General features: G+C 41.2%; 1 protein-coding gene across 2 annotated transcripts; it reads left to right on the forward strand.

Annotated features, from left to right (window-relative positions):
- Positions 1–2,285: 2,285 nt before the first annotated feature.
- LOC311267340 (ethanolamine-phosphate cytidylyltransferase-like) lies at positions 2,286–12,713 on the forward strand. 2 transcript variants are annotated; one of them, XM_084370387.1, is made up of 13 exons: positions 2,286–2,587; positions 7,304–7,392; positions 8,377–8,538; positions 8,634–8,700; positions 8,800–8,884; positions 8,964–9,005; positions 9,600–9,732; positions 9,842–9,924; positions 10,019–10,096; positions 10,189–10,254; positions 10,768–10,833; positions 10,925–11,013; positions 11,347–12,713. In XM_084370387.1, the coding sequence occupies exons 1-13, from the start codon at positions 2,454–2,456 to the stop codon at positions 11,459–11,461; spliced, it is 1,209 nt and encodes a 402-aa protein (XP_084226513.1). In that variant the 5' UTR covers positions 2,286–2,453; the 3' UTR covers positions 11,462–12,713. The 2 variants fall into 2 exon arrangements, with proteins under 2 accessions (XP_084226513.1, XP_084226512.1); XM_084370386.1 differs by having other exon boundaries at positions 8,964–9,004; positions 9,584–9,732.
- The last annotated feature ends 395 nt before the right edge of the window (positions 12,714–13,108 follow it).

Raw genomic sequence — 13,108 nt, forward strand, 5'->3', positions numbered from 1 at the left:
GTACTCATTATAATGAATAACTCATTTCAGATTGATATCTGATTGACATATTTGGATAAGGCTTCAGTTATTGATCACTTTATTTTAGAGCCAGACCAATATATTGGTTGGCCAGTATTATTGGCCAATATTGACTTATCATAGATATTGGTATCGTTGCCCGAGATGTACCTGCAGTATATGAAAAGTGTTATAATGTAAGTGTATTATAATGCAGAAAAATATGCATGAGGTACAATAAGGCCTATTAAATTCACAGTGAAGTTTAGTAAAGTTGTTTCTGTGCAATAATGTAATTTTTAGACAACAAAGTTTATTGTTAAACTGTAAATTACCCGCCTCCATTATATATCTTTGTCACAAATTCATTGCAAAAAAATGTTTGCGTATATCAGCTAATATATCAAAATCAGTATTGTTTATTCGATAATAACGATATTGGCATTCATACAGTCTTAATGCAAACTAGCCTAATAGCATTGATGCAGTGAATCACAGTGATGTATCGGACGATTCAACAGGCATTTCAGTTATAATAGAGTCGGTACAACTCAGCACAAAATGATCTTTGTCTCAACTGAGCACAGTAAACATGAGCGTCCACGACAACTGAACTGTCCAATAAAGATCTTTATCTTTACGCCAGCTGATAAAGTCTTGCTGAATTGCATTGTTGGATTACATAATGAGCACTGAATGTAGACGTACCTAAAAACAAACAAAGAGATGTTCTTCTGGGTTGTGATCTCGACAGTCGCAACAAATTTGCAATCATATTTTAAAAGCTGTTTCATACTTTTTGTCTATATGATGCTTGAATAAAATTCAGATGGTATAATGTGACTTTGGCCAGTGCTTCTGTTTGTGTTACAGCCTGTATTTATTTAACCAACATATTTTATTTCATTTTATCAACATTTTATATCATGACATCACTTTTGATAAAATATTAATATTATTGATAAAGATGAATGAAGTAGGGGCAACACTTTATAATAACCACCTTTAATGACTGGCAAATTTATAGTTAATTTGATCTCACTTAATAGCAGTGTTGAAAGTATCGGATATCAAATGTACTTACATTTCAAAAATACACTTAGTTTTCTTGCAATAAATGTAAAAAGTGAAAGTAAATTATACATATACATGTACGTATATTTTGTATGTTAGGGCCAATTATCATATTTGATGTTCAGCATTTTTGTGTCAGAATCAGCAATAAAGTGAACTGATTTAAAAATGCACTACCTTGGCTCTGATGCAGCATGCAATCTGCAACGTGGAGTAAAAGCACAATATTTGCCTCCGAAATGGAGTAGAAGTGTAAAGTAGCAAAAAATGAAAATACTCAAGTAAAGTACAAGTACTTCAAATTGTACTTAACTAAATGTACATTTCATCACTGGTTAATGGTTATTTCACTGTAAACAATGAAAGGCTCTATAAACCATTTATTGAAAGCTTAATAAATGTTTTATAAAGCATTTAATTGTTTTTTTAAAGGTGCAGTATGTAGTTTATGGGAAGACATTTTAATGAAATGAAATGAAAAGTTTTCATGAATAAACTGAATAAACAAACTGACCTTAAAGGACAACACAATTCCGTACTTTGTTTACATGTGGCGGACCCTGCCACCTTTTTAGCTACATAAAGTGTTCTTATTTTCCTCTGACAGATTGTTTATCCAGTCTTGGAGAAACTAAATACTTCTGAGTTTGTATAATAACCTCCTTAATATCGCAAATATTAAAAGTCTGAGTTTGAACTTCTTCTCCAAAACTACATAGTGCCCCTTTAACCGTAAATAACTATAAACCAAACTCTAATCAACTATAAATTGACCCATTTCTTAATTATGCTTACCAGAACACATGACTTTATTGAATTTCTATGATGGCTGGCGTGTGAAAACTTGATCAAAGTGGACACAATGTACAGAACCTGGCAGGTCGTCAGAGACAGCTTTGGCAGACAGCCTGCTGTTTCTGTGGGAATCCAGATTCTGTCACATGACGGTGGAGAACGCCGCTATTATGTAACAACATGTCGGCTGCGTGCACCGGCACTTCATCGTACGATCCGACCTGTGTCGAGTCCGCCACCGGAAGCGCGCATCTTCCGGTCGGGGCTTTTCAAAATAAAACGAAAGCCTACGAAGAAGTGGTGAGCGGGGTTTTACTCACAGCTCTCCGCTCCTTCCTGGTGCGTCTGTCTGATGTGGTGGGCTTGACGTAGCGCGCGTCGTGCGTCGCTGCGTCGCCGGCAGAGGAGGCGTTGGCGCATCGCACTGGTGCTGCTGCCGCTGACACACAAACCGGCTGTCCTGCGCTGACACGGGCCACACAATTAAGCGACACGGTCCGGTCACCATCTCCATCGTGGAGGCAGTCCCCTCCGCTGCACTTCTTCCTTTTCCACAGAGATCAAGTCACCAGCTTTTTTGAGAAATGATCAAGAACGGACATCACCACCACCAGGGCAACAGCACGGCAGCCGGGAAAGACGCAGGGACGACCCCCGGCGCTGCAGCGTGCAGTCCCGAGAAGAGGAGGCGAAGGATCCGGGTGTGGTGCGATGGATGGTGAGTACGGGATGATCGATCGTGACAGGAAGATGCCACAAGACAATAAGTAATCGTTTACATCGAGCACGTTTTGAATGAGAGTGACCTCCTGTAGCAGCGGGACGGGCCTGCTGCAGGTTGCAGAGCTCTCACTGGACCGTCAATCCTCCAGAGATGCACAGAAAACTTTTAATTGAACACAAATTCTACTCTGACAGTTTTAATGACAGGACACAGGACTCATTACATTGCATTACTTGTACTGGGCAACACTACTGAGGCACCCCACTCTCAGTTTTCCATCTCAGTGGACACACTATTACATAATAACATCAGGACAGATCCACAGTGAGCTCTGGTGCTGCGGTTCATCATGACTCACTGTCATGATGTGGAGGAAGCCTCCTAACTTTGACCAGCCCTAAGAAGTCATGCTTATACAGACACTGACACATTACTGTAAGTGCTTAGGACTAAGGTGTCTGTGCCAAATGATTGTGTTGTAAGTGCATAACAGATGTTAAAGGCAACTAAACTGACAGTGATGCTTTTGTGTAGTCAGCCCTTGTATGTGTGTTTAGTTAAAAACAGTCAACAAGCTTGTTAAATTTAAGATATCATTAACAAGCAGGGCACAGGATACATGTTACATATTATGTGTAATGTTTCTTCCACAAGTAATTTGATGTGGCCGCTACATAATGCAGCATGTCATCCTCCAAACTTTGTCGTTAGTGTCTTGTTTAGAGTTAAAAAATGTACTCATGTGACACTTATTCCACCAAAACATGTAAAACAGTTTTATGATCCATGAAACTACACTTTGAGACACAACCAAGAAGGTCTAACTGCCACGAAGATGTCAACAGTGATGTTTAAATGCGTACCAACCTTCAGGAAAATGAGTTGTACAAAGTCATTCTAACTATAGTCATTTATATACAAAAAAAAAAAAAATGTATTTTAAAGCATATGTTCACCCAGAAATGAAAATTCAGTCATTATCTGCTCACCCTCATGCTGATGGAAGTTCAAGTGAAGTTTCGTAGTCCACAAAATGTTTTCTGGAGCTTCACAGCAAAACAAGAGCTGCAGCATTCTCCTCAACAACTGAAGTAGATGGGGGCTTGTTTTAAAAGACGGCAAACCTAAACTTTAAAAAAAACATAAAATGGCTCCATACAGCTCTACTGGTGTAATCCAAGTCTCTGGAAGCTTCACTTTAGCTGCTAAGCTATAAGCGTCACCTCATCTGAAGTGGGTGCACGAGACTTGGATTACACCAGTAGAGCTGTACGGAGCCATTTTTTTGTTGTTGTTTTACTGCTGCTTTTATTTTGTTTTGTTTTTTACATCCCCATCCACTTCAGTTGTTAAGGAGAATGCTTCAACACTGTTTTGCTGTGACGCTCCAGAAATGTTTCAAGTACTACAAAAGTTCACCCAACTTTCTTTCGGCATGTGGGTGAATAGATAAAGACTGAATTTTCCTTTTTTGGGTGCACTGTTCCTTTAATTACAGTTTTACAGAAAACACATGAGCGTTCTTTAAAACAATAATCTCCTAAATTGACTTTTTTTATGTCTAAACATGGGGGAAAAAAGCAGAACACGACCATCAGTGGCACTCTCTAACATGTCTTTTCTTACAATATGACAACAGGAAATTAAGTGATTCTTGAAGGAGAGGAAGGACAAAGATCCTCGTTCACATGCAAACCCAGAACATCGCATTCATAATGCACCTCAGACCACTTTTAACGTGCCTCGTCTGACTTATCTTGGGATTGCTTCCATGATGACACCTGTACACACAAGGTGTCTTCTTTCAGCTCGATGTAACGGAATACAGAACAATTATATTAGAGTCGGGCAAGGTGCGCACATAGTGCCAGGTGCTGTCTTTGCTGCCGGACAGGCGACGGATTAATATGAACGCACAGCTGTGGAGAAGACAGGGCAAACCATGGAAAATTAGCACTCGTGTTCACATCAATTGGCAAACATGTCTCCTTGCTTGACAGCCAGACTTGACTTGATTGTCGGCTGCTGTTCGGGTGACAGGCGAGCCTAATTACCCTGAACACTGAGCAGGTTTCATTGACTGGCCTAAAGGTGCAAATGTTCCACGGTGTCGTCTCAGGTACACCTTTCGCTAATATTTCAGTCGCCTCACCTTGACACTTTGAGGAGAGCCCTGGTGAGTCTCAGTGAGGTCTTGAGTGCATCCCTGAAAACAAACATTATTGTCACTCTCAAGTCTTTGCCGTAGATATCTTGGTATCTTGGTAGATATCATAATTGGGGGGAAATAACCGGCAAAGACAAAGATAAATCGCTAAATTCGGGTCAGAAAATGAATCGGCAACTATTTTAATAATCAACTTATCGTTAGAGACATTTTTCAGGCAGAAGTGCCAAATATTCACTGGTTCCAGCTCCTCGAATGTGATGATTGGAGGCTTTTTGTGGCACTGTCGGTTGAATAAAACAAACAGTTTGAATGTGTCACAGTGACAGGCATTTTCCCAATGTTTTCTGGCCTTTTATAGACAAAACTATTAGTCACGACAATAGTCATTAGTTGCACTTTCAGATGCTTCCTCTGGGAGGACTGCATTCTGGCTCTGTGGTACAGCAGCAGCAGCAGCGGCGGCGGCGGCGGCGACATAAATGTTTTGAATTTCTGCATTTGAAGGCCAGGATTATGTCGGCTTTCTCTATAAGAATTCCTGTCATTTAGGTGTGGCTGTCTATCCGTGGTTTGATGGAATGTTTGCAGAATATTTGGGATGCCAGAATATTAACCGGTGGGGTGAGCACGCAAAGAGAGCCAATGTCAACAGAGCTCATGTCATTAACCCCTCTGACCCCTCCGTCCCACACCTGCTCCGGCCGCTGTCGCTCCAGCAGCGGCGTCTCGTCATAACTGAGCACACTGTGTCCCTGCTGGACATCCAGCGGTGTCAGCAGCGTGAGAGGAAAATTCCAAGGAAAGACAACAGTCGCTTCATGTGTTGAGACGTCTCTGACAAAGGCTACTCTCTTATTGGTCACTCTGAAAAGAGGCGACCGGGGTTGAAGATCATTTGTCAGAGAAGCATCATCAAGCAGGAGTGTAAAGTCCACCTACAGTGTGTATCTGCTGAGGTTGTGTGTCCATGCAAGACTGTAAACAGGCTATTAAAAGCCTCAGCGAAGGGTGTTCCCATTGATTATCTGAGACTTGGTAATCTGACAGTTAAACATCAGAACCATGTCCACATTTGGACAATTGAGATCTCGCCAAAATGCCAAGGTTATAACCTTTCTTTTGCTATTTCCTGCACGTGTCCCATCCTATTCTTTCCCTGTCTGTCTGCTTCTGCTCTCGAGGAGCTTAGGTGTTCTGTCCGGGTGTCCGCTAACAGGCTACGCTAATTCATAATTCATCGCCCCCGCGTTGATACCGGCGTGATCCGTCCCTGCTAAAAAATACAACAGGAATACGGTAACATATCTACAGGCATCGAGCGAGTATAAAACCCCTGAAAGCAGCCTCTTGGTCTTATGCAACTCCGTCTGGGTCTCAGGGTTTTCTTCCCCATTCATTCACCTCCAAATGCCCCCCTTCCCCCTCCCTTTACTGCATTCTTCCGGCCCTGCACTATCGCCTTAGAGTCTGCACACGTGGATCCCATTTCGACAGATTGACAGCACACGCAGGAAATCTCCTGGTTTCTGATGAGCTTCCTTCACCTACAGCCCTGTAATAGCTGTGTTTTGGTGACACAGATGCTGTCGTTCATTAGCGTAGCCCGGGGCTGAGGACAACATGGGATTCTGTTACTGTTGTGGCTGTGTGCATACTGTAGCGCTGGCAGAGCTCATCTGTTTTTCTTATTGATTTTTGAGGATGCTATTCATAGCACTGTTTTACTCCTGACTCCTGAGAGTGCTGACGAGTAATATGATGCACTAAAAAGGGCACAGTTTGGACGATTTGAACGTATTATATTGCTATAATTGTTATTCTCCAAGTTAACTGCCAACACAAAACTGCTGATGGTTATTTTAAACTCAAACTCATTATCACGTTCTTCTTTTTCTGTGCACAGTTGATGTCAATATCACGTTCAAAGTAGAGCAGAGAGACAAACCATCAGACTGATGTCAGCTGTTGGCAACAGTAACAGTGATGGGAGGCTAATGCCCATCTGTTCTCTATTACTATGCGAGATTAGCCTGTTACAATCTCACTCTACAATCTGTGCTAATCTAATTATTTACAGATGGTATCATAGTCGGGGTGGAGTGAAGAGGGTGGGAAGAACACACTGCGGCGTTGGCTTTTTTTAAATGTTGAGACTTTGATTAAGTGTCCAAAAGATCACATGAAGCGTGAGGATGACATCTGCGGGGCCGATAACATCACAAACACCAAAGATATTAAAGGATTTCATTTATTTCCCAACGGTTTTGATCAACTTTCTGCTTTCTGTAGTGAAACCGCCTTTATGGTGCGTTTAAGACCATAAACGTACTGATATGCTTGGCTATCTAGTCTACACTTCGTGGCTCTACCCAGATTCAGCAGTTTGACGTCATGAGCGCAACAACAGCGCGCTGCGCTTCTTCTTCTCTATCTTTGTTTGATTCCCAAGACATTAAAAAACAAACAGATAATCATTTCCTACAGCCACTGTACCTCCTTGTGATAATGAAACTTTGATTTCTTATCTTTTTTCCTCCCAGCTATGACATGGTCCATTATGGCCACTCCAACCAGCTGCGACAGGCCAAGGCCATGGGAGATTACCTCATCGTTGGAGTACACACAGACAGTAAGAGAACCTTTGACTGTCATGTCACAAACATAGTCGCTACCACACCAGCAGTGCATCATCAGTGGAAACCAGGAGTGTCTACAACAAAATATTTACATGCTTTGATGTTAAAGGGGCTCTGTGGAACTTCTGTCTTGTGCTGGAAGTCAGTCGTTAGTTTATGTAGGCAGACTCCACTTCTAATATAATGTTTTGGAGAGAGACACTCGAGGACACGCATAAAGTCACTGTCGAGGAAAATCAGACCTATCCTTTACAAAGAAAAGCACAATCCAGCAGCATTAAATAACGTAAACAATGGTCCACAGGCTTGTATACGCTGAGAGAGACGAGGAAGGTCTAATTTTTCGCCATCATGTTACAATCCGTTCACATATGGCCAATAAAAAGTGACTAATACATTTGAATTGCCACAAATGATTAAAAACAGCCCCTTTAAAAAACATAATTTTCCTCATACTGTCCATGCTGCAGCACCTCTATTCACCCTCTATTTTTAAAAGCTCTTTTTTATCTCCTGTCTCTTTAAGGCCCCCCCCTTAAAAGCCCAGTCTGCCCTGATTGGTCAGCTCTCACAGGCCTGAGCAGGCACCACTCACTGTGATAACACATTAGCTCTGCTGTTTTTTTTGTATTGCTGAGGGCAGTGGCTGTACAGTTGTGACATCAATTCAGCCCGGACCTGCTGCCCCTCGGGAGCCGTGACACCCATAGCTTCTGTTTATTTTCTCTTCACTACCAGCTGCTCCTTTGTGACAGCAGCGCAGCAGCTCGCCCTCCTGTGGCACACTGGGGCATCCTGATATTATGATGACTTCATAGTCAGGCCCAGCACAGATAACAGCAACCTCTCCCTCCGCTGTGATCGTAAAATATTTAAAGCTGCTTATCGCAGTGTCAGTGCAAATGGAGATTTCTGTCTCTCTGTTCTTTTAAAGTCAGTTTAAAGTGTTTACAAGCCGTATCTGTTCCGTTTTCAAGGTGAGATTGCGAAGCACAAGGGCCCGCCGGTCTTCACTCAGGCAGAGAGATACAAGATGGTCCGGGCCATAAAATGGGTGGATGAGGTCGTGGAAGGAGCGCCTTACGTCACCACCCTCGGGACCCTCGACAAGTATAACTGTGACTTCTGCGTGCACGGAGGTATATCACTTATAGCAGTCATAAACAAGGCTGATCAGATCACTGATTCTGGATCTGTTAGTAGCTGATATAAGCAGTATGTCCTGTTGTTCCAGATGATATAACACTCACAGTGGATGGCAAAGACACGTATGAAGAGGTGAAGAAGTCAGGGCGGTACAGGTGAGTTTTTCTTTGAAATATGCACACAATGAAAATAAAAGCATTGTGGATGTTGTGTTTGTTTCTCAGGCGCTCACACCGTGTATTGTGTGGTTACAGGGAGTGTAAGAGAACCCAGGGAGTGTCCACCACAGATCTGGTCGGCAGGATGCTGCTGATGACCAAAGCACACCACAGCAACATTGTGAGTACAGCTGTAATCACTCTTATGTGCTTCCAGCGCACAGCACACGCCCTAATTCAATCCTTTTCCTCTCTCTTAGGATAGTTCAGACTATCAGCAGCACACAGACAACTTTGGAAAGGTAGGTACCAAACATATTTCAGAGTATTTTTAACCCTTACGATTTGCCTATCCAAATGGAGGTTGTCTCTGTGTTTCAGCTTCCTGACAAACTCTTAAGTAAAGTGTCTATAAAATCAAATTAAGCTTCCTCTTCCTTGAATGTTTTCTCATTCAAGTAGTCTAATATAAAATGTGGCCCGGATGTCAACCGCTATTAAATAAAAGCCTTTACTGTGGAGCCACTTGATAAACAAGATGCAGGCCTTGCCGGTACACAGTGAATGGCACTTGTGTTCCTGAGCAGAGAAAGTAACTCAGAGTTAACACGCTGGGGTATTTAAACAGCGTGAAAGCAGCGGAGGGCTTCATTTAAGACTGGAAGAGAAATGCTGTGGATTTGGCGAGGGTTGAATACATGTGCTGGGGCTTTGTGGGACAGCTTTGAGTTAGCCGTCACCAAAATGTGGCTTCACTACTCGCTCACACCACAAGGTGGCACCGACGCAGCGCTCTGGTGTCATACGCTGAGTGATGATACTGAAGTGCATCTGTCTTGTTGCGTCACTTTGTACTCATTGTGCCTCTTTGTGGATTACGGGGGTCACATGGTCAGAAGGGCCACAGTCCCTGGACGGGGGTGTCTCAGTTCCTGCAGACTTCACAGAAGATCATCCAGTTCGCTTCAGGCCAGGAGCCTCAACCCGGAGACACCATCATCTACGTGGCAGGAGCCTTCGACCTCTTCCGTATCCTTTTATAACCTCACTCAAAATGTTTTCCCTTTTTATCAGCTAAATAAACAGAGACGATTCTGTAACTGCCACATCAGCTTTCCTTGACTGTTGTCCTGTTTAGACATTGGCCATGTGGACTTCTTGGAAGCAGTGCATAAGCTCGCAGAAAAGCCATACATTATAGTGGGGTTGCACTTTGATCAGGTGAGTCTCCTTTCATCAGCATCTTCGTGAGACGTTCACTGCCTCCCTGACTCCTGTATTTACGAGACATTAATTCTTTGTGTATATTTTTCAGGAGGTGAATCGCTACAAAGGGAAAAACTACCCCATCATGAATGTCCACGAGAGAACGCTCAGCGTCCTGGCTTGTCGAGTAGGTTCTTCTTCCTCTTTCATGTAGTTTATCCTGTAGTGTATATGTACAGCTCATTTTGAGTGACTGATTTGTGGTTTTGTTTTTCTCAGTATGTGTCAGAAGTGGTGATTGGTGCACCCTTTGCAGTCACGAAAGATTTGCTGGACCATTTCAAGGTAAGTACAGGAAGCCACCAAGATATAATTGTAATGATATAATAAATTGTTTTAATAGTTTCTGTGGAGTCATAGGAGTAATAACAATAAATAAATGGCATAATATAATTTATTTTTTTGTTCATTTATTTCTGTATATAATAGTATTATTATATATTTATTTATGTATTTTGGCATCATGGCATATATATCACTCAACAATTTATGTATGTTTAATTTGTTTTGTATTTTTCTTTATTTAATACATCTTATCTTATTATTTATGTCATTTATTTAGTTGTATCCATTTATTTTTTCTTAGATAAGCAGTACCTTTATTGAATACAGAAAAAAAACATACACAAAAAATGTAGTATGCAATAAATACATATTTATAAACATATGAATAAACATATAATACTACAATAATATACAGAAACAAATGATTATTATGATTATTTTAAGGCACTTCTGTGACTCCATATATTCCCTGCAATTATAAATGAATAAAATAGCACATCTTTTAATCCCCAGGTGGATCTCGTATGCCACGGAAAGACAGAAATATATCCTGACAAGGATGGATCCGACCCTTATGCTGTAAGACTCCGAACACTCCACCTCTGTGAAATACTGTAATCCTCAGGGATGATAAATCACATTTATTTGGTCATGTTTTATTCATACGCAGGAGCCGAGGAGGAAAGGAATCCTGCGCACCGTTGACAGTGGGAACAGCCTCACTACGGATGCCATTGTGCAGAGAATAATCAAAAACAGGTAAAAAATAAAAAGCAGGGGGCGAGGCTCCTGTCAACTCCAAGAAAAATCCACAATGACTTGAGGGCAGAGATGAACAAATTTATGTTATATCCCCTGGGAACAACTTTTTATCTCATAATTTCAACCTTTTATCTCATTATTATAACTTCGCATGGGATTTTTTTTTATCAAGGTAAATTTTCATCAGTTACTTTTTCTAATTGGCAGAAATGGGCTTCCGTACAAAACAGTATTTTTCTAAGGTAAAATAAAGGTGACATAGTGTGCTTTCTGCTGTAAAAAGGACTGTATTGATTTCCTTTACTTCACACTTTCCTCTCTTTGATCCAGGTTGCTATTTGAAGCGAGAAACCAGAAGAAAGAGGCCAAAGAGATCGCTGTGATCCAGGCAATGAAGCGGAAAGAGGAGGAAAAGACTAAAGAAAGAGCCCAGGCTGTGCTTTAGAAAGGCCCCAAACAAGCACCATCAGCCAAGTGTCAACGCAACACTGACGAGCTCAATGAATCTAAACTCATGTACAGTAAAAAAAATCGACCCTTTTATAAGTGTTATGACACCCTCCACACACGATCCTGGCTAATTACGTCAGCAGGCCTTACAGCAGCCCATTTATAGCCAGGGCTGTTGAGCCTGCTGAGAGATCATCAGGTATACAGTGTGGGTGTGTGCGAGTATGCGTGTGACTGTGTGTCTCCTGTGTGTTAATATATTCTGCATATGCAACTACATGTCCATGTCAGTCAACAATCACCCATACATACAGAAGTCTGGACTGAAAAATAGGAAAAGTCGGAGCAAGGACGACATCACTACATCCTCAAATGTCTATTTTATGTCTTCGGATATTTTGAATTCCTCAAGTACTTTTATTTTTTGCCTTCAAAACAAAAAAGAAATGTATTTTTAAGTATTATATCATGGGATTTGGGCACATGAAGGGCAAGTGTGGGTCTTTGTATATACTGTATGTACTGTATGTATGTATTATAAAGTGATTACAGTTTCCCTGGAGGATGCTAAAACCACCAGAGGATCAGGGGAGGAAAAACACCCCCGCGTCTCTGCATCTGCCTTGGGCTGTGTTGAAGGTGTTGACGGACTCTTTTCGGGACCTCATGTACATATCAGACCTTGCTCCTATCAGACTGCACTGACTGCTCAGAAATCATCACTCTGTTTCTTCGGTAGAGCAGGTTTTTAACTGAAAAACGCACACTGTTGAGACCTGCACGCCCAGCCTTCTGAGTGCAATTTCTTTTTTTTTTTAAAACCAACACTCCTGAGATTTATCCTAACATAGAGAACACGACAGAGTTTTATCAGACAGCTTTTAACCTTTAGTTTTCGAGGAAACTAAGACAGAAGCTCAGTGTTGTTGACTTGATCATGAAATAGACCTCTTACTCATGAAATAGACCTCGTACTGTCATTGAGCCCTGTACTATTTAACCTCTGTCTCTATATCAAATGGGATTAAATAATATATTTTTTGTAGATGTATATTTTACTCACCTCCTCTCCATTAACTACTGTATAGATGGTTTTCTTATTGTTTAAAAAGCATAATAATATGTCTGTATGTCAAGTTGGAATGTATTCAGTGTAGGCTATAATCTATATGTTATTGACAGATACTGTAGAAACTGATTGGACTACAGTATACTACTGCTGATAATAATAACATTTTAATCTGAAAGGCTATTTGTCATCTTTTATTTAACCTAATCGATTTCTTTTAGTAATTAAGGCAGCACATGGGTCGCAATATAAAAGGTTAAGGTCATGTTTTGGACACAGAAATGACCTTTGATCAGATAAAACGACCTGTGTATGATTATGAATTAGTCACACAGAGAGTTCGTTAAATGTCAGGCAATTAAGAGTAGATTATTTTAGCAGCAGATTGGTACCCGCCCTAAAGTTGAAGCAAGTTACATGACTCTTGCGGTAAGTGGCCCAGCGCCTCACAGTCGATGAAGGAAATTATTAGCAATTAACTGACAAATTCACTGATTTGAGGTCACACGCTGTCCTTTAAAGGACATTTGGAAAAGTAATTTAGTCATTAGTGTGTTAGAGTGGAAGTGTAAA

Source organism: Pagrus pagrus, assembly GCF_965226575.1.
Source record: "Pagrus pagrus genome assembly, chromosome: 13".
Lineage (NCBI taxonomy): Eukaryota > Metazoa > Chordata > Actinopteri > Spariformes > Sparidae > Pagrus > Pagrus pagrus.